Source organism: Nesoenas mayeri, assembly GCF_963082525.1.
Source record: "Nesoenas mayeri genome assembly, chromosome: 8".
Lineage (NCBI taxonomy): Eukaryota > Metazoa > Chordata > Aves > Columbiformes > Columbidae > Nesoenas > Nesoenas mayeri.
Genome location: NC_137554.1, coordinates 24,290,434 through 24,312,998, shown reverse-complemented (window position 1 = coordinate 24,312,998; position 22,565 = coordinate 24,290,434). Strand labels below are relative to the sequence as shown.

The 22,565-nt window shown below is 40.8% G+C and overlaps 1 protein-coding gene across 5 annotated transcripts in view; it reads right to left on the bottom strand.

The window, feature by feature from the left end:
• Positions 1-22,565, bottom strand: part of NFIA (nuclear factor I A) — a 245,510-nt gene that overhangs the window by 107,919 nt on the left and 115,026 nt on the right. For all 5 annotated transcript variants that reach the window (XM_080348450.1, XM_080348447.1, XM_080348449.1 and 2 more), the window contains exon 3: positions 3,717-3,782. In XM_080348450.1, the coding sequence (XP_080204576.1) occupies positions 3,717-3,782 (66 nt within the window). The remainder of the gene's footprint in view (positions 1-3,716; positions 3,783-22,565) is intronic.

Sequence of the window (22,565 nt, the reverse complement as noted above, 5' to 3'; positions counted from 1 at the left end):
ACCCTTTTTTTTCTTTTTTTCTTTTTTTTTTTATTGGGTGAATTGCAAAATCACTTTGCGGTGCCAACTGAAATGAAGCTTTTACATACCATTAGGCAACTACAAAAGTGGGGAATTTTCCACACGGGTGTTCCACCCAGCTGGTCAGACAAAAAAAAACTCATTTGAGCAAAATATCAGGACATCAGAACACACTCCTGCCTTTCAAATGAAGTTGCTGGTCTCTTTCATCATTCCTCCTGTAAAAATTTCCTCACCCACACAACAAACAGACAAATTCTGGGTTCTCTTCCTCTCCCCAAGAAGCTCTTTTTTTACATGCTAAGGGTCCTGAAGACAACAGCAGCATGCACACCAGTGGGTTCCACATCAGCTTTACCCCCCGTTCCAGGACAAGACATCTGGACCTTGGAGCGTGTACCCACGGACAAGCCCTGCCTCGTCTACGTGTTCGCTCTGCATGACCATCATGCTGGATATCTCTCTCTAGGCAAAAATAAAATTAAATGCTTATATTTCTGTACATTTTTGCAGTAGTGATCAGGTAAGTGACTGCCTGAAAACTATTGTGGCTTAGTGAAAGGTGAAGGCAAGGCCAGAGTTGGTGTTAAAGCCACCACTGAGAGTAGAAGATGTCACCATCTTCTCTGTCTGAATATTCTGCTCCAGAAATGCAACTGTAAAGCCCCCTAAAAAAAAGGAGTGCCTCTAAAAATGAGAAACTTTTTTCCCTGTGAACTTCACTTTATGAAGGTTAGACATACAGGCTTTCCAAAATAACACATACAATTTAGAATGATAAATTAAAATCTGTAGTAGGAGGCCTTCTTTTTCAGGGCTGTATAGTTGACCCTTTTGAACCTACATTACTCAAGGTATGCAAAATATATGTGTATAATAAATAGCTCTAGAATTTATGGAGTGGAACAGAAAGGATATTAACAGGCAAGCAGAGAGGCTGTATAACCCTCACAAGGCCTTTAAAGATTTATTTTTTTAAAATGAAGGAATGCATGCATGTAAAAGGTAGTACTTAATCGATACACTTCTTTGTGCCTTCCAGAAACACATGCCAAACGATTCCAAATCTGCCCTCAATCTGGTCACTCTGCTGTTAGCGTCAGTGGGAATGAGATTATTCACCATACTATTTTTCTTTGATAAGAAAATAAAAAAATATATAAATAAATTCCTCTCTGTGTAGGCTCATTCCCACTCTCAGTAAAATCAATTACGAGACTGCTATTGACTCCGGCGGGATTTGGATCAGGCCCTGTGGAAGTGGGTCTACAGCAAGTGTAGAACAACGCGGTTAATATGATTTATTGTGTCCGTTCCTGTGCGTGCAGTTTTTCATTTTCCGAAGCCTGCAGTTTTGCTTTCATCCTCACGTTCAGTAGATAAGAGCTACAGATCTGTGTTGATCTACACCCTGGGTACACGGGGGGTGTGTGTGCCCAGAATGAGCTCAGCGTCTGCCTGGGGGGAGCAACCCCCGTAGGGCCAACAGACTGTGGGAGATGCATTTGTAAAGCAAATCTCCCACACAGGCACTGCAAAAGGTGCTGTGATCGCTGAGGCTTCTGCTGCGGTGGGGAAAAACACCCTTTAGCAAAACTGAGAAAAAGAAAAATCTTTTTTCCTGTTTATTTAATTAAAAAAAAAAAAAAAAAGTACCTTTTGCAGGGCACCGGTAAAGTTCCAAGAATTCACTAAGCCTCGTTTTACAAGGAAGACTCACAGATATTTCATTTCACTAGGCTCTTACAGATTTTACATTATTTAACACTGATATTGCTGCTTTTCAGGGCGGTTGTTGAGTAACAGGCTTCCTTCAGACTGCAGGCTAAGAAGACCTGTGGTTTAATAGCTGCGAAAGAATACGATCTAAACATGAAATAATAACACGCTCGGTGCCTAATACATTCTAAATTAAAATATGATTTAATAAACATCAGCAACATATTCCCCACAAAAAAAAAACCAAAACAAAACAACCAAAACCAGAATTGGCAGAACAAAAATCACAGTTTAGTCAGTTCTTCTCTTAACCTTGCAAACCTTTGGCTACAAATTAGAATTTCTGTGAACAGGATTGATAAGGGAAATTAGGCACTGTCTTTCAGAAACAACAGAAATGTTCTAAGCCGGTATGTTTAGAGATGAGCGGCACAAAATCTATCAAAATACGAAACCTTTCATATTTCAATAGGAGGAAAATACAGGAACCCCAAAAGCCAAAACCTTACCAGCCCAATGAGCCGTATGTTCTATGTCCTGCCAATATATGCTCAGATTTTAAAGCTTTCTATGTACTCAAACTCTTCTTCTCCCCTTAATTCTATGTGCCATTTAAAATCTGAATGCAGCGTGGATGTGAACATGGTCCTTTAACCTCACCCCCACCTGCAGCTTGTTTGGTTCTTAATAAAGTCCCCAAAACACCCCCTGACCACACATACATCTGTGGGGACAACCTGCAAAGATCTGAGACAAAACCAGGTAGTCGCTCTGCAAAAGGGCAATCACAGCTGTATTATTATAGATATGATATTTCTACATGAGATGGATTTAAATGTGCCGGAAATGGTGGCAGGCTGTAGAGACACAAACCCTTCACACAAGTTATTTTCTGTGTATGCACAGCAGCCCCCACTACAGCAGATCCCCCATTTACATTTAGGTATTTTTTAAAAAAATTCTGGTTATGGATTAAAAAAAAGTTAAGAAAAACTATTAATAATAATCACTTTCGCTTTGGGAGACATTTATTTCTAAGTCCTAAACATAAGTAGTAAAACAAAACTCAGATGCCAATGGGCCAACAAAAATTGCTGAGGTCTACCTTACTTAAACATTAAAAGGAAGAGAAGTTGTTCCTCTACACACGTCCTTAGCCTTTCATACCCAGTCCCTACAGAAATTCCCTATTATTGAACGATCTTTTTCCAGGCTGCTTTACAACACCAGCCAATGATTCCGCAGAAGCTGTTGCTTCTACTTTAAAACTGTCCCAGTTCAAACAATATTAGTATTTCCAAAAGTCACGGTCCTGCTGCTGCTTCCAAATAAGCTCAAGCTGCTGCCACCTGAAACAATGTACAGAGAATAAGGAGCAAGAAGCTCCAGTTGAGCCTCCCTGCCCTGCTCACCTGTAGTATCTACAACCTTCAGCAGATTTTTTTCTTGCAATAGAGAACGGGTCTGCAGAAACATATATCAAAGCGACCATTTTATTTGGCGGGACTACCCGAGATCCTGAGCTCTAAAATGACGCGTGGGAAGTTTGGTACTTCAGGGCGGCGTGTGAGAGCATCGATAAACAAAATGAAGTTAAAAGCAGATAGATAAAAATGAAAGCGATGAAGCACACACCCCTAGAGCGTCGTGACTCATGGCCTGGGGACTGAAAGCCTTTGCTATGGAGGAATAAGGATAAGGGTTGCATACAGCAGGCTCTTTAATGGCATCTCCCTAATTAAAATTATTTTTAAAGGGAAAAAAGGTCTCTCTCCAGGACTGGAGAAAAAAAACGCTACCTTAGATGAGTGAAACAGTAGCATTTTAACTATGAGGAGAGTACAAAACCTGTCTGCAGCTATCCCATGTCAATTATTCTGAATAATCTTTTAATATTAGACATAGGGAGAAAAAAAATCTTTATAAATATGGGCTGTTTTAACATCCCAAAGCGGGAGCAGCAGGTAAGAACTTACCATTTTCTGGCTGGTCCTTAATATCAGCTTCACTTGGCTGGCTGGGACTTTCAGATTGACTTGAATCTGAAAAACATAAAATACAGCCAAAAATTACAGGGTCTGCTGTGGAAAATAGATGAGAGGCGCCAGACTTCCTCCAAAGGCTGAGAGCACAAACTAAGGACAGGAGTGTTGCACTAGGACATGATAATGCAAAAGTCCCGTGCCCAGGTAATATTTTTGCTAGGAAAAAAAAAAATTAAAAAAGGGAATCTTGTTTACAGCACTACCCAGAGTGCTTGGTGTGTGTGGTAGCATAAATTAAGCTTTGAGAATCCTTCTTTTTAGAAGAAGGCATATTTAAACTACTCTCCTACATGTTTTTTATAATGCAGCCTCTGTGTTGTATACAAACCAGAGCCTTAATCCAACACATAGTAAAGTCTCAAAAACATATTTGCAAGCAGGCATATAAAGGTAACTAAGCAACACTACAAAGTCGTGGGGATTGTTGTCTACACATTTCTGGAACAAAATCTGCAAAACTGAGAGAAGAGCTGATTTTTGTCATACTTTTGCAGTGGTTACAGTACTACAAGTTCACTGAGAACTGCGGTGTTGTGCCCGATTTGCAGTGGTATACAGGAGACCAGATACTGGATGAAATGCTTTAGAACTTGTCCAAATAGCGGGCCCTACAAACTCCCAGTTAACCCTCTCCAACGAACACCATTTATTTGCCTAAAACAATAAAATGACCTAGAAAAGCATATGTGTCGAGTGTTTAGCATTTTTATACATTACTATCTCTACTTCATGTGAAGACGATTGCTCTTTCCTTCAAAAATTATTCTTAGTAAAAGCTTTAGTCAAATTGTATTTTCCTTCTGAATTACTTCTATCACTATGAACTAGGAAAAAAAGCCCCTGTACCTGTGTGATAAAACATCACCAAAAAAAATCCTTCAGATTACTGTTTTTGCAATTAATACAAATAGAAAAAGATTATCCCCCCCCCACCCCCCCCAATTGTTCTGTAATCTATCGATCCCACCAAAAAAAAGTTTTGCTGTGAAACAAAACTTAGGAAATGAAACCACTTGGTACTGCAACAAAAATCCCCCCAATTGTGGCCAACCTGGTTTCTGACTCCACCTTGACTTTGCGGAGTTCAGAATGAGCTGTCTGAAATTTGACCACATTTCAGTGAGGAGTCAATGCGAGATCAAAAGGTCATGACACTTAACTGTGATTAAATTGAAAATCTTACTTCTATTGCAACAGAGTGATAACACCACCCCTTCTTTTTCTTTGAGGTATTAATAGCGCTGCAAGAAGCAGTACTACTAGTGACCTTGGGTCAAGCAATGCTAATTTATTGCTTTAAAAAGGTTCCTTGCTTTTAAGCAAATGAAGATTTTAATTACCACAGAGCGCTATAAAGAAAATGCCTATTTTAAATATTCAATTTTTTTTTACCTGCTGACTGTATGCATTAGGTATCATTCAGAAGCTTAGAGGACAATCTTGTATAAATTAAAAACTACATGTAAAAAAAAGTGCTCACAAAACAAATTTTGATAAATTTCAGAACATAAACATCCAGAATATTTAGCAAAGAAAGCTTAAATCCCGATGCTTCTATTTCAAATCAATGCCATTCTCCTAAAGAAGTGATACGTTTCCCAGTATGCCCAGAATTTGTTTCCTCTCTTTTATATTTATTATTTTTAATAATTTCTCCAATGAAGCTCAGTGCAAAAAATTATTCTCGCTTCTGCAATTTTGTTTTAAATATTGATCTTCTGGGTTACCCTTAACTGAAGCTCCTATGACTGGCAACAGATAGACCCCCGGGTAATATACACAGCACTGTGATATCGTGGACACTGGATTTTGGCAAGAAGTTTCATGTTTCCGATACCGCAAAGGTAGAAACAAAGGTAAAATATTAGGAATGTAAAATATTTAGTTAACATTCAAAGTCAATATTCGACGGATTTCATTTTACAGAGCTATTGCTTAGTTTTTTAGTTTATTCTTTTCCCCCAGCCGGCCATGGCTCGATCGGCCTTTGGGCTTTAGGCTTAACGTAGGGTCAGAATTCCGCAAAAAAAAGTATAGATTTGAAAAAGTGAACTGAAGAAACATGGGGCAGAAAGCACGTTTTCCTTTCCAAATTTGACGGAAGCCGGCAAAGCCGCGGCTGGGGCTGGCACCTCGCTCCCGAGCCGGAGCTGCTCCTGGATTTTGAGAAACAAAGTACTTTTGTCTGTGTTCGAGCGCTGTTTTTCCAACACCAAAGCTGGTGGCACAAGAGAGACTCCACTGGCCGTCGGACATTTGTTTGCACACTGAATCTTAACTTTCTTCTTTTATTACCCTGCCTAGTGCGATAACGTTTTTCCCCGATTCTGTTTTCCTGTAGCCCGCCCCTTCTGCTCAAATTAAATATTAATTTCTAAAAAAAGACAACAAAGGCTTTAAGCACTATTCTTCACAGTGCAATAAAATGCAGGACGAGGTAGAATTAAACCCAATCTACACCGCAGCAGAGCTCATGGGAGGCTACCGAAAACGTGCACTGGGCAAGCGTACGCTCAGCATTGTTATGCAAGGTGGCATCTTGTGGAAACCCCAGATAAGAAGACTGAGTTAAGGCACTTAGCCAAAATGTTTATATGCAGAATTTTGCTTCCCTGATTTTATTCAGATGCCGCAGATGAGCCGGTACATATAAATGTGCCGCCACATGGTTAAGGGATTGGCAAAATCAGAGCCGTTGTGTTTTACAGTCTTGCCTGGGACGAGAGAGTCTTGCTCAGCCTCCACCGCTCGCTCTCTGCTTTTTCAGCACTTGGCAGTAACTCCTGTCAGGGCTTTTTTGTTGTTTTGCACATGGAAACTGAAAAATTCCAGTTTTCTGAAGGTTCGGTGTTGTGCGGGCTCGGCTGCAGCGGGAGGGGGAATGTCTGTCCTGCTGAGTCAGTTCGCCAAACAGGTGACCGGAGGAATAAATTAATTTTTGCCCATACATAATTGATATAAATGGAAGATCGTTTTCATAAGCATTTGCATTAAATCAATACAATCACTTACTATAGAGCAGTTTAACAATTCATTTGATTTTCTCTTTTCTATATATTTGATAGCCACTCTGCAAAACAGTGTACACTTTATGCCTATTTTCTTTAGCAACAACACTGCCAGTTAAATTCTACCACCTGCAATAATTAGAGCCATTGGAAAACATACAAAACAAAATATACAGTAGATGCGAGCCCCTCTTGAATCCATGGCCCCCTGCGGCAACGAGTTTCATTGGTGCCTTAAGCTAAGGCTGGTAGGAAGCCAAAGAATCTGTATATTACAATAAAGTGCATGTTATTAAGGGGAGGATTTAAATGATTTCAGATGGAGTTGGAAATATTATAGTGAGGAATCACTATTAACATTGCTGATTTAAGAAAAAAAAAAAATTAAAAAATCACCACGGAATCTAGTTTTATATTTAAGGAAGCTTAACCTTGAATAGCACAATGGGTTTTATTTGGGGGCTTTTTTAGTTAAAGAAAAGTTAGTGGTTGGAATTGTTAACCCTGAACTAGCTGGAGTCAGTGTGAGCACGTTCGCTGAGTCGAGGATACTGGACAGGAGAAACTCAAGGGGATCTGGTATCAACCGTAATCATGGGGAAACAGGATAAAAACCATGTCCCAGATATTTTACTCTCTACTTCCAAGAATCAAGTATGAATAAGGGATAAAGAAAAAAACCAAGACCCAACAAAACAGGCTAGTTTTTCCCAAGTAGCATTTCCTACTACATCTCTATTTTGTGTTCCTCTTTGAATCTGTTTCTAGAGTGCATCCTATTGGTTACGCCCAAGCCCCAGGTTCGATCTCAAACCATAGACCAGGCTGAGACCTCCAGCTCCAAGACAGAAGCTCTGGACTTTTCAATACGCAATAATTTTCTTGTTGAGCTCCAGTCGGGCTGCAGGACGGCTGCGTGGCAGCAGGGCTGGCGGCGCTGGAAGGGAACGCTCCATTGTTTGGAAAGAATAAAACCTTCCCAGGAAAGTCTGGCCCATGGACAGGACCAATGTCAACAGACTGACAATGTTGTTCCCTTTTGTAGACTGTGACACCGACGGTGAAGAGTTGTTACGCTCCTCCACCAAAAAAAAGCCTCATTTGAGCATCATGGCGCTTCTCGGTGCTAAACCACTTCATGGCTACCTGACTTTGGAGAAACCAGACACTTTCTTGGGTGCGCGCCGTGTTTTCCAGGGCTGAATCCAGCCCGTGGTGGCTGTGACCTACACGGACCGTCCTCACTGTCTGTTGGTCTGCACAAACCGAATTAACGGGTGCCAATGTTATTTTTTACCTATGTTGAGCCCGATCCCCAGCTCGCAGCCAGTGCTAACTCAGACACAGAAATACACAACTTAAATTCTACATTCATATCATGTTTTTTTTGGGGGGGGGAATATGGTATCATAAACTGACATATTTTATTCAAGTTTCAGTGTCCTATTTGTAATAAAATATTTATATGGCTGGGCTGTGTTCATGCAATAAATTTTTCATCTATAATTTTGGGCATGGATTCTACCAAAGATTTATGCATTTAAAAAAAAAATAATTCTAAATCATGTTCCTTTATATACAGTCTTACGTGGTGAGCTTAAGGGATTTACAAACAGAAACCAGCACCAGGATCGAGGCTTTTTTACAGTCACTTTCCCTTCATTATACATTATAATATAAACACATAGGGATCGCTCCATATATGCTACAATTATTATTTACGGCTACTTTGGTGGCTACTACTACTTTTTTTAGGGAAGGCCTGGTCCTCCCTTTAACTCTGGCCATTGCTTTCAAGTCAACTTTTATAGGGAGTTCAAAGTGCTTCATTATCATAGACCTCACCATTACGCACACACGTCCGTACCAGGTTTCAAGTTGTATTTCGTACCCCCCTGTACCGTACACCCCATCCCCATGAAAGAGGTTCTGCGGTGGTAAAATCCCTGTGGTGCCAGCCTGTTTTTTTTTTTTAATAAGGCGAGGACTCTTAATTCCTGTACACTGGGAAAGAGATTATCTTTGATAATGGAAATGTAAATCAAAGCTTGCTGTTGTTTATTCCAGACAGACATTTGTGTGTTAAGTCTGTTTATCAGGCAACACTTTGTCTAAGCCAGGAAGTAGTCAGCCTTTGTAACGAGAAGTATGCAAATGATTTTCCCGTCAGCCCTTGCCGCAAAAACTTTTGTGGCAAAAACCCTCCTTGTTACTTCACCAGCAAGACGCTCCTAAGCTACCCCGGCAAGTAGACTAGCAACAAAACAGCGAGCTATACTATGCCGATGAGTCTGAATGAGCCCAAAACATGTGCCCGCAGTCTGGTGCTGGGCATTGTGAGCAGACTTTGTGTCTTACATCTGTTTATCGGGCAACACTCTGTCTGCTGGGGCGGCTTTGTACCAAGGTGGGTACAAACAAAGATCTCCACAACTCCCAGGCTAACTTTCTTTTAGATTTTTTTGGACGAAGAAATTCCCCGGTTACTTTCCTGGTCGTGGGGAATAAGAACGTGAAACTTCACCATGAGGCTGCGAGACCCTAAAGCTGTATCAAAATGGTTTCATTTTAAATCAACTTTCTTTGTTCTCACAAGCCCATAAATGATTTACTGCTATCGTGTGATAGCCTAGAATGTGGGGAATCTGTGTATTCCCATATTTGTTCCTTGATATTACAAACAAGTATTTGATTCACTTCTAACTGTTTGTTTTTAAAACAGTTTACAGCCTTTGATTCCTGCCTACTGATTCATTTCTGGAACATTTTCTATTTATTCCTTTGCAGTAGCAAACGTTAATTTTGACTTAATTCAAATTGTCATCAAAGGCTTCCTTAAGAAATCCCACAGCACAGATTTTATTTGTTATAATACAATATTCTTAAAGTAAACATCATGCGACTGTGTTTTTTTAATTCCAAGAGATACAAAAATCCGTTACCCAAAGGATTCAAATTGGTTCAGCCCTTTTTCCTAGACAAAATAAACACTTTAGGACTTTACTTGTTTGTATTCTCCTCAGTGGTGCTGTATGCATCACCAGCTAAAAACAAAGAAACTTTTAGCTGCTCAGACAAAATGCAGAAGCTCCCCAAACAACGAAGCGGGGGGGTGGGGAGGCATTCAGAAAGTCTGACAGTCCATTCAATATAGGGATGATGGCCATAATGCATCCAGGGTCCCCTTGCTAATTAAATATGCATTGGCACAGTTTTGATCGATGCAAGCCATGGATCAGATGACACACCTGCAAAATCTTGAGCCCAGAGCTCCCAGGAAAAGGAAAATACAGGCTGTCTCCTTATCTTTGTTTTCAAAGGCTCTCAATTTCTGTGCTTAGATATCTAATTTAATTCTCTCACCCCTCAGCAAACTGGATTAGGAAAGTCAATACCGCCATTGTGCATCGACAGGAACACACAGCTTTCCTTTTATTCAATTTAGCCATGACCTTTAGACAAAGATAATGACAACTGTCTAAAAGTAAGGTAAGGCCTGAAGGAAGACCCTGCGGCGGGGCCCCTCTCTTCCGCGGCTCCTCGGCCCGGGGACACCCCACCAGACACGGAGCAAATTCCGAAATGAATGTTCTCCCCAGCTGGCAAGGAGCAGCGTCCTGGCGGAGCGGGAAGGGCTGTGTTCCCCGAGGGGCTGGGACACCTCGCTGGGGATGTGGGACGGCGGCCGGACCCTTGGGAGCCTTTTGCTGAGAGGTAGCAACGTCCTCAGAGGCCGAGATGCCAAGAAGAGGGACCGCACCGTCCGGTTTGTTCCTCTGGCTATTAAAGCAGTGAAACGGCCGGGTTGGGCGAGTGTCGGCGGTGGCACTCATTTCTAATTTCTGGCTCTAATCCTTGGGAGGAATCATAATCCTTGAGCTAAGGGCACGGCGAGCCGCACACAGGAGGAAGAACCAGCCTGCAGACTGTCCTGGAGCTGAGCTGAAGCCAATGACATTATTTTCTGATAGGTCTCGCATCAATATTTTTATCAGCCTTCCTACACCAGATAGCATCTTTCTGATACATCTGTAAGGAAAGGACAGGGAACACGCTCTAAGCTAACAAACAGATACCAGACGCTAATCTGCTTTGGTACCTACAGTTACAGGTTGGACCCAAATCGGTGATTTAGGCATATAAAAATTCATATTCATTGAGCAGCCCAGCTCCAGAAAATGTTAGCTTCCCTGCTGCACAATGTTGAATTCTGCAGTATCTTTTTTAGCTGCATTTAAAAATATACTTGGCATTTCTAGCTGCGGACCAATATTTTTCTCATGTCTTTTTATACAGATTTGGAGGGAAAGATATTTGTAATGGAAAAAAATATGTGCAAAGTTGGATTGCTAAGTTTCTGTAATCTTGGGAAATAAAAAAAAAGCAGCCTATGTAAGAGCTACAAGAAACCATATGGATCAACAAGAGCTGCCCTCATATCCCTGGGAAATATAAATTAACCTACATTTCATCATCATAAACCCCAAAATAAAAAATCTAATTAGAGTCTCTACCCTCAGATTCACTTCTAGAAAATTTGCCTATCCCCCTCACAAAGTGATTTACAGTACTTACATCCATTTCTTCAGAGTGATTTAAATTTATTGAATCATTTCAATTTTTAGAGAGCTTCCATTTGGATCTGTATGGGTTTCTAGACATATGCAGTGCTCAGTTATTTAAAATTAATTGCAGTACAATAATTTTAAATTGCTTCGCACTATACGAATCTCAAGTGCTTTGAAATATTTGAACCATTCTATTTAGAAGCCATCAAACTTCTGAGCACATGCATCAAAGAGTTGTTTTAAAAGCCGAAGGGCCGCAGTGATGATCCCAAAGTGCAGGTGAGCACGGCTCTGGGCATGCTCAGCGCACGTGGATCTCAATTTATAGAACAATTCAACAAATTCTGCCCAAGTGTCAATCTTTAATTAACAAAACCAGATTCTGTCATAATTTCAAACCACTAAAAAATTTCTAAAACTAGAAAAGCACTGTTATAAAATAATGGCATACATTAAAACTATTATTACTTCTAATGTATATTTATAGAACACCCTTTTATCCTGGAAATTAAAACATCTTATTAACATTAAACTAAGCTTTACAATACCTCTGTGGGAAAGGTGAGCATAACTATGCCCACTTTACGCCGGGATGAAGGAGGCACATAGAGGTTAAGTGATTTACCTTCAGAAGCACAGTTACTAAAAGGAGTAAAAAGCACGGGGCTGAGCTCTCAAGGCGCTGCTCTAGATAATAAAGTATCATTCCCACCAACGCAGCCATTACAATGGCAATGGCACTGACCGCTTAGGAAGCCTTGAACTACATTATATAGAAAATTATAGTACTTGTTACAGCGTACCCAAAGTCACCTACAAGTGATATTTGCAGTCACTCTCAGCTTCTGTTTAGCTTGTCTTTTTTCTTGTTCTTATTAAGTATTTTGAAAACAATAAATAATTTCTACATTTCTCTCCGGAGTATTTTCTAACTCAATTTAACGATAACAGCACCAATATCTAGGATGACTAAATAGCTGGGTTTGCAATGCCTGACTTCAGGTATAAAGGTGAGTGAAGATGAAGAGCAGGACTAGTAGCTTGGGTCAAAGTCTCCAGGTTTTGCTTCAATGCAATTTTACACTGCGGAGCAAACCAACATCAGCAAAGCAGGATTATGTCCACCATATGGTGAGACTCCATCGGCGGTGGTACAGCCACCCAATTAATCTCTATCCCCCACCATCCCCTTGTTATTTATTTATTGTGACAAACCCATCCTGATGGGACCCCCAGCAGGGAGCTGCGTATTCCCGGGCTGCTCCCATCCTCATTCTTTATCGGCCGATCTGGTACCGCTCTCCGGCCAAGACGTGCGGTGCTCCAAGGTCACGACCAAGGAGGCTCGCTGGGTTTTCCCCAGCAGACAGGAATAAAGGATTGCTCAGACCTGCCCTCCATCAAAAGCCAAATAAAACCCACTCCCTGACAACGAGCCTTCTTGCAGCGCTTTCCAAAGCCCGGCTTTTTAACATCGTGCGAATGACCTCGCTGTTTCTGGAGACCGTCAGAATGTTCATATATTTCAGTCCGTGCCTCCTGCTAAGTTCTCTCTGCAGCCGGAGCTGTTCACGGTTTCCTCAGCCAGCAAAAACAAAGAAAAACCTCATCAAATCAACAAACCGGGCAAACCCCTGACCTCCTCCTCCTCCTTTTCCAACCTCTCCCGCTTCTCTTTCTCCTTAAGGACAGGTGGAAAATATTTCATATGATTAACTGAAAATTCAAGGAGGAATCTACACATCAAGCAGAATAAAGAATACTGTAAAAGAACTGATATCTCAAAAAATGGGCCCATTTTCCCTATTGTTCTATTTCACACAGGGAAAACCAATGTTGCTAATAAAAATATGTGTGATTATTTAAGGAATAAACACAAGGTGAACTAATACTCCATGGAGTTTTAGTCAATAACAGATTACTACCATGTTACAGATGGGGCAATATGAACTAAGCTTAGGTACCATTTTTGTATTATGGATCTATACTAGCAGCCCAGTTTTCACAACTCTCCTTCATTTTATGTACCTGACACCTTTCCTCTTGGCTTCCATTTCAGCCCCTGTTAAGTACATATTTGGCTGTAGTGGCCAATTTTTTTTTGTTATTATTTTTTTTTGTTTTTCCTGGCAGATTTTCCTTGTTCTGTGCACTCTGAGCACTTCAACGTGGCATGTGAAAAATTTCCATTGCAGGTTTTCTTGAGCTTTGTGCAAAATAAAACTGCTGGTAAAAATACACAGATATATAAAATCATACAGCACAAATAACTGCTCGATAGTTCCTTTTCCTCCATCCCCACCATCCACACTCTTGCCTTTTTTTCCGACAACAACTGCAGCAATTTTGTCATGAGCCCAAAGCCCTTTCTCGAACTGAAAAGTCAGAGGATTTCGACCACAAAGAATTGCCTCTGATTGCCACGCCGTGGATATGTTTCTACTCTCACAATATTGTAGACTGAGAAGAAGAACGGAGAATTACCATAAAAATCAGGACGTGTTTTGTTGCATCAGTATCATGTTGGCATCAACAACACAGACTCGGGCAGAAAAAAAAAAGCAGCCTTTTGGTAGGCAGCCGACTTGTTCTGGGTTTCTGCTGTGTTTGTAACCACACGAGTGGAAGATGAAGTTGAAACTCAGCGAGAAGGAACATCCTGCAGCTCGGTACGGAGCCACCACGCTGAGCTCCAGCGAAATCTGAGGTACGGTGGCTATAAATAATGGAGAAATGGAACTGTATCTACGTCTCAAAGGATCATTACAAATATATGAAAGAGTTGGGCGCATATACATCTATATACATACATATAAAAGGTAGGATTCCCTCCCACACGCACATTGAAAAAGATTACGCTTAATGTGTTGACTCTGAAAATACAACCTAAAATTCATTTTCACTAGGTCCCAGTGCTGCAAAACTAAATTTTGAGGAAGAAAATTTAAATCAGAAATGTCCAGAGCTCTTGAAACTGCCATCTACACTGTGTAGACAAAATTTTAATCAAACTTTTAAAGCCATGGTTATGATCTGATGAACAGACAGCTTGACTTGATTACATTTTTAAGTTTCAGTTTCTATTTCTGTTTTAAGATGAAAAAGATCATAGAGTGTCAGAAATTTGAATACTGAATAGCAAAAGCTCTTGCAGGTTTAGAAAGCATATAGAAAAGCTGGCAAAAGAAAACGCTATTCCATTGCCACCATCTGCTTTCTGGCATATTGAAGAAACTTTACTAACAGCAACATTTTCTTGCATTAGAATATCTGCTAATTAGTTTTGTTGTAATTTTTTTTTTTTTAAATTACCTTTTACACAGAAGGCAAATAGCCAGTTTTTTTGGCTGGCTACACCTTACACCACGTCTGATAACTTTTTCACATTAAGTTCGGTTTACCTCCCATTTTTTCTATCAAAATCCTATCTTTAGTGTAGTCAAAGCCTGCAAAAACTTTGCCTTGCTGAGACTAAAGAAAAAAACATCAAACATACGAAGTGTTAAAAATCGCTGAATAACTCAAAGGAAAAAAGATAATTTTGAAGGCGTTTTGGCTGAAATCTATTTTCCTTTGAATTGCATGAGTGTTTTAAAATGTTAAAAACACTACAGAGTGACTAATGAATGTAAAAGAATGATAAAGAGTATGGGTCCAGTTATCAGTGATGTGCCTAAAACAAAATAATTTTGGACAGTCTGCCATGCAAATATTGACTAAAATGTCATAAATAATGTCTGCAACAAAGGAAATCCTGCAAAGGAATATTCTGTTGTACTTAATGCATTGTAGAGTGTGCCTTTCAGCAAGCACTACACTACAGAGTCTGAAATCTTCAGTTGGACAAAAAAGCTAAAATTTCCTAGATAAAAATATTACTAATTTTGGTTTTGGTTTTGTTTTTCAGAAACGGATCTTCCAAAAAGTTAAAGGTACATCATTACATTTGGAAAATAGTTCACTTAGAAGCTGACTTTTCAAAAGACATAGAAGAGTTGTGCAAAAATTACAAACAGACCAAACGTAACCACCTCATTGGCTTATGACTCTTTCCTCTACCCTTTTTGACATTTTCATCCATCTCTTTGCTGGCAGCGCAGAGGCTGTTTGCAGGTCTTTATCAAAATGTAATGAAATAAAACGCAATGACATGACGTCCACCACTGCCCTGGGCCAGGGCTTAGACGACAAAGATTCTTCTTAGGACCTAATTGTGATCAGGCAAAGAAGGCAGGAAGGGCTCAGAAACTACTTTCAAAACCTCAGCATTTTATTACTTTTAAAATAGCGTTAAAATATGAAGTCAAAATGAGGAAAAACATGGGAAGTTGCATTAACAACTTCAGACTACTTGCATCTACACTGACATATTGTGCTATGTGTAATCACAAACAACCCAGTCACTTTTTCTGAGAGTCTACTAAAAAAATTAAACAAGCAGGGCTACACTGAAACCTTCTGCCTGTTGTTTTCAAAAATGTAATTTCTGAGAAAAATTTCACAGCCACAGAGATGACAAATAACAAAGATATTTTACATTTCTAATGCATCTTTCATCCAAGATCAAAGGACTTCATCAACATTCATTCTCCAAATACTCCTTTGAAACAGAAGTACTATTAAACCTATTTTATATCTGTATCTAAGATGATGTGTCTTCTTTATAAAATGCTAGTTACTCTATTATCTCTCTAGGTGGAGCATGACTTTACAGGTTAAGTAATTTGACCAGACATACTTACTAGATCAGTGGCAGAACTGACAATGATCACGTTCAGGAGTTAAGAATCCTAAACCCATCCTCCTTGTCAGGCTAATTAAAAACATACACATGCAAAACAAGTTAAGGAGGACAAAAAAACAAACCCCTACCATAATGGGCCTGAGATGCCAGCAAGGTAAGCACAGTATCTGGAATCAGGAGGGACATAAACCAGCTGGTAGGAAATGCCGTCGTCGTGTAGGATAGATGGACAGACAGATAGGTGTGCGAGGGTAAGGAATTATATATGAAGAGAATGGGGGTGAATTTGCTATTTTCAAAACATTTTTGGAGAAAACTAAGTCAAACTTTCAAAAAGCAGGGGATACTGGCTGCACCCCCAAACACACTGGTGGGGCTTGGGGCAGCGTCTGAGGCAAAAGAATTCAATACTAAACTTATTATTATTTAAAAATAAATTACAGACTGTGTTACAACCCATATAATTTGGCCCTTGGGTCAAGCTTGTTCTTGACATAACCCAACTGGAATTACACTGGGGATAAATTTAGTGCAGTATTTTCATAAGGTTCCTTTTCTTATCATTCCTGCAATCAGGTCATATGTGTCTACAAACGATATTCTCGCGGCTGCTTTGAAACATGGATGAAATGTTATCAAGTGTGTTCTGCCGCCTCAGAAAATAACATACGCTCTGTGAACGTGTGCGCTCCCCGCTTTTGATAAAAGCAGCCCCCGTTTTGAGAGGTGTGCTTTATAATCCTTTGTGGCTTCGCAGCAGTTGGACGATGAAGAAAAACATTTCGGCTCCCCTGAAAGTTTGACTGTTCCTTTTCAAACAATGCGACGCGAGATTCGGGACATACTGCTGACACAGCAACACCAGTGCCTCAAAGAAACTGTGGGAAATGTCAAATTTATGGTCCTATGGGTGATTGGTGGAAGGGTTTCCCCCCCCCATTCAGCAAAGCCTCTGTCAAAAACAGAGCCTCTAGAAAGTTTTTGGCTACGTCCCAGCAAAGCAGAAGGAAGCTGTATCCCACACTTCCCTTGGGACTTAATGAAATATACAGCCTCTGGGCTTCTTTCAATTTGGTCTTTCAGATTGCTAAACCAGTGAAAGAAGGATCCTAGCTGTCACAAACGTCACATGTTTGGGGTCACCTGCTGCTCGGGGGTTCTCATGCCAGTTGTTGACATAATAAGCACCCCTTACACTTTAATTACAATTCACAGTGTGCAAACTCTGCAATCTGCTTTAAGGCAAGGCAGTCTTTTAAATCAACACTAAATTCTACCACTGTTCGAGCAGAAACGGGAGGAAAAAGATGTCCGGCTGACTGAATAATTGTATTCAAATATTTGTGATCCCGAAGAAAAGTAAGCGCTACCCGGCGAAAAGAGCAACTGTATTGCCTGTAACACTTCAGAACGCGTAGTTAAAACCAGACGTGTTTCTCGCAGTCACGCCGGCGACGCACGTGAGACGTTTCCATTTGATGAGCTCCCACCATCGGCAGCTCAAACCTGAGCCCCCAGCTGTGCTTGGGATGGACGCGACGTCGGCGGCTGGGATCCTCCATGGGAGGGAATTTCTCAAGCCCTCTTAGTACGAATTTCAACAAGACTTGTGCAATGAAAGCCTAAACGGGAAGACTTGTTTGTTTTATTCTGGAATGCTTTATTTAGCCCGGTACAAGAAACATTGAGTCTGCTTAAAAATACTTATATTTTGAGAAAGAGATGAGAGTCCTTCAATTTCTTTGACTGCTACTTCTTTATTAACTGTTACTCCTAATAAAGACATATCAAGACCACCGAACTTAAATAAATTATACCATCCGGAGAGGAAAAAAAAGACTCCTCTCCTTATATGTTAGAGAAAATCCATTTTAGCATTCATGCATCTAAAAATGCCTCCGGTCAATTATATTATTTACAATGCCTTGGTTCAAATCATCTTTTCCCATGGAAAGAAAAAGAGCACAAGATGGGATGCGTGCTGCGGGAGTACCTCTAGAAGAATTTCGACATTCTCTCCGTTGGAAATGCTGTTAACTTGTGGGCCGATGGTTATGGATCCCCCTGCCCACAAAGTATTCTGGCAGCTGCGCCCCGTGTGGGTATCGGGGAAACAAAGGAGTCACCAGCGTGATATGAGGGTTTATTCCTATTTACATCAACAGAAGCGACTTTGGCCACAGAAGGAGGCTGCTGGTGTCCAAATGACTTCTCGGAGGGAAAACCCGATGGGTTTTCCCCAAATTCAATAGCTGGCAAGCGGCTCTTTTCGACCGAAAGGGACACAACCTCCTCCTGCCACTGTTCCCGCCACCTCTCTCCCCGTATCAGTGACCTCAGATAAACTCCAAACGTTTTGAAATTATCATTGGACTGTGAAGCACTTCAATGAAAATCTATAAAGCAAATTTACAGTGTGCATTTATATGTATTATATATACGCTTAGAACAGGATTTATCATTTCGCTGACCTTTGAAGCACTGATATTTTTAGATCCAAAAATTGTGTGTTGATTGTACTTCAACCCAGTCCCCTTACAATGTACCAACTCCTTGATATCTTCCTACAGGAAAGATAATTGCAATGAATTTTTACATTTCAGCACATGGGAAGATAAGATTAGACAGTAGGGACATAAAAGCAAACTGCACCACATAAAAGATAAGTTTCTGAAAGTTAAAATTTACACCAAATGTTACAGATGAAAATGTTCAAAGCTATTCACAGGGCCTCGTGCTGGTCCCGTTATAAACCATGCAAAGACTGCAGAGAACCAGCACTACCCTTCATTTAATCCCTTTCTCTCGTGACCCGTAAACCCTTTGGAACACACAAATTATTAATTATATTATGACTATTACTAATTCCCATTTCCACCCAGGTGCCTCAGTAAACTGGTCCCAAGGCTATAGGTGCTACACAGGCCTCACCATCCCAGAGGATTGTTCCTACTCTAGTGGAATTATCTACAACCTAAGCAACCCATCCCAAAGGGCAAAGAAGCGTTTGATTTCCCCCTGCCCCTGTCTGTGTCTGCCCACTGAGTGTCTTACTGTATTTTTTAACGTGATATTTTTATTATTTCACTCTACCGTTAATAGTAGTTTGTCCAGTGCAAGAAATGAGGACTAACAGCAAGTGAGATATGCTTCCTTGCATACAAGGTATAAAAAATTAAAGCTAAAAACCAAATTAAAGTAGGGAAATACACCGAGAGAGTCACACAAAGTGTCCTGTGATTAATGTACATGCAGCAGACACCAGACACAGCCAGTGCCCACTGAAGGGCACAGGTGCAACAGCAGAAAAACAACCCAGTGCAAAGCGAAGTTTCTCCAAGGGTGGTGAATAAAGGGCCCGTTCTGGAAAGCTGTTCTCCCGACAGCAGCCAGCACACGGCATCTGCCCGTCCCGCCGGCCCTCGCACCGCCACGAAAACAAAGAGTGTTCTTGGTGCAAGGCCAGGCTCCCACAAACATGCTCAGAAGTGATTTTTCAATCACAGCTTAACTATATTTTCTATTTTCTTTCTCAAACTTTACCTTCTCTAAGGACTACTTCTATGAAGAGTCTCAAATTTCAGCCACTTCTGATGAAGCCCTTTGCAAAAAAAGTGTTGCTAGAAATGTCTGACAAGGGAAAAGTGATTTTTTTCCTTACTACACAATTACTAAAAACATATGGTGGACGAGATTCCGTGCAAACCTGGAGTGGGGTCTGTTTTCCACAAAGAGGAGGGAAGAAAAGTCGCAGCCCCAATCATGGGATTGGTAAAAGAAGGAGCTATGATGCAAACTATTTTGAAAACTTAACTCTGTCAGCCAATGCAGTAAAGAGTAAGCTCGGTATACAAAATTACATGTAGACTGAATCAACCCCGCACTCAGTATCTGTGGGCGTGAGCTGTATACAGTGTTTGGTGAAGCCCAATTCATGTTCAAAAGAAAATTAAACCAAAGAATAAGTTATTAAAAGGAGCCTTTGAAGCAAAAAAGCAATGATGTGTGAAAGACAGAACCAGTAAGAGTTTATTTAAACACACAGCACAGAAAACAGGGAAAGCAGAAATTAGGAAATTAGAAGAACAGTCATGAAGGCACCCAGCAGCCTTTTCCTGGTACTAGGAGTTCTTATATCTATGAATATTTTACCCAGATTCAACTATCTTTTTCAAGTCCTTCCTATCAAAATTGCAGACATTTTCTTCAGTAAAATCAGAAAAGTGATTCAAAATGTATCGGTAGAAGATATAAAATGAGCTGCGTGTGGATATTACAAAGTGTCTGGGAACCTTACACCCTTTAGATCTGCTTATTTAACTATTTAGCAGCACAATTTAAAATTTGCATACGACTGGTTTGATGCCAAACCATAAGAATAAAGTAGGAATGTCTCTGTCGTTCTATGAATTTCAAACTCAGTTTTTTTAACTTACTCCTCAAATGTGAACTGAGCTGCCTTCCTAAAATGAATATGTAGCCCATGATCTAGTCAGAAAAGGATACATAATACTCTAAAAAAGTTTGCTTTTTTGTTCCTGTAAACTTCGTATCAAAAGTAAACTAGTTTGTGAACATGCTCAGAAATCAGATATTTCATGCTGGTTCCAAAAGAGGAATTTCTCCATTTAGCAAACCCAAGTCTAAAAATAAGTGTCTAAAACTGAAGCAAGTTGGTTATAAAACCCAATCCCTCATTGCACTGCAGCGCCCAACAACGCTCAGTGACTAGAGGAATCGGGCCCATCCTCTTCCAACAGCTTTCTCATCTTGGAGAAGCTGTGAAAATGATTTACGTGATAAAATCAAGCCACGGAACTATAGATCCGTCCTCCAAATGTCTCCTAACTTGTCCCCATGTCACTAAGGCAATATGGATGCACTATGCTCACCCCAGTGAGTAAGGTGTGAGTACTTATTGTATCGACTAACCAAGGTCCTGAGTCAGCACACTATTGCAAAGCCTCATCTCTGCTAGATACTAATTTTATTATGGCAGGCTAAATAAAATAGGAATAGCAGGGGAGAGTGGGGAAGGGCGGCAGAGGAAAGGCAGCCAGAGATATTACAGAAGTTTACGCAGTCGTGTTTTTATATATGTGCCCTGAGACTCAAACTTCTTAGCAGAAGTGCCATGTAACCCCAACTACACCACTCCTGTGTGGTTGTGGATTTTGTCCCTGAAGTGACCCTTCATTTCACACCCCAAAAACCTACCCTGGAGAAAAGAAGAATGTCTTTCTTGCTAGGTATGCGGTTTGGTCCAAATTGAGGGAAGATGCTAAAGAAAAATAGTCAGTTTAAGTGTCACAGCTCGGTTAATAGGGGCTGAATCCATTAGTCATGACAGGCAAGCCTGCAATAAATCAGGACTGTATTACGCTCCCCCACTAGGCAAAATCCTTTTCTGATTTTTCCCCACTCCTTGTTCAAAAGAAATACCCAGTACGTATTCCGGGACTATTTGCTGTGTGCTGTTGAGATCGAGAAGCAAGGACACTGGAGGGGTGAATGCACCAAATATCTGACTTTGCAGGTTTATCAACCTTACGCAGGTTCCATAATCCAAGCAGAAACTCTTCCCGTACCGGAGCCTGTCGAAACACCTACGGACGGTCCCTGCTTCACATGATCTAGGAGAGGGCTCTTATCCTTTAACCCTGCACAGGGACCTCGCTGCCAGCTCCGGGGATCACTAATTATTATCAGTTCTGCACCCAGGACTGTCGCCCTGCAGATCCCCGTTTTGCTGAGCGCTGTATAAGCAAACAACAAAGAGAAAGCCCTTACCTCCAAGAGCTCAGGATTTACTGGGCCTGCCAGGGGAGCAGGGCAAGCACAGCATCTTACTCTGCTGCCAAGTGTAAATCTTCAGAGCTCTGGCTCCAACCGGCCATAAATAAAAACGGGAAAAAGTGTAAAGTAATTCTGTTCACTTTGTTTCATTTCAAACCCATGAAGAAAAGGATATATTATATACATCCAAGTCCTTTAATAAATATATAAACCACAAAAAGGTAGGATTTAGACTTAAAACACCACCTCAGCTCTAACTACAGTGTCAATAATGCAGTATGATAAGAAATGTGGTTTATTGACCCCTGTTTTAGGAATAGATAACGAACCACATCTAAGAAGTGCCTAAAATTAATGCTGAGTGTGAAGAACACCAAAAAGAGGAATTGCTAGCGAATATTTATGTACTCAGGACCGAGTGGGTCGAAACTCATGGCTTGACTGAGCCTTTCCTATTGTACAGACAGTCCCCGCACTGACGCTCACACACTTGGGATCTGCTGCTCCCAACCTGCAGAAATCTCCTTTTTCCGCCCCTGCCCACCCTGCGCTGACCACACACGGGGGTCCCGACGGGGCAAACTGCTCCTGACATGATGAGAAAGGGCAACCTGGAGGGTGCCCCCGTCCCCAGGACTCGGCTTCGCTAAATATAGAGTGCAGA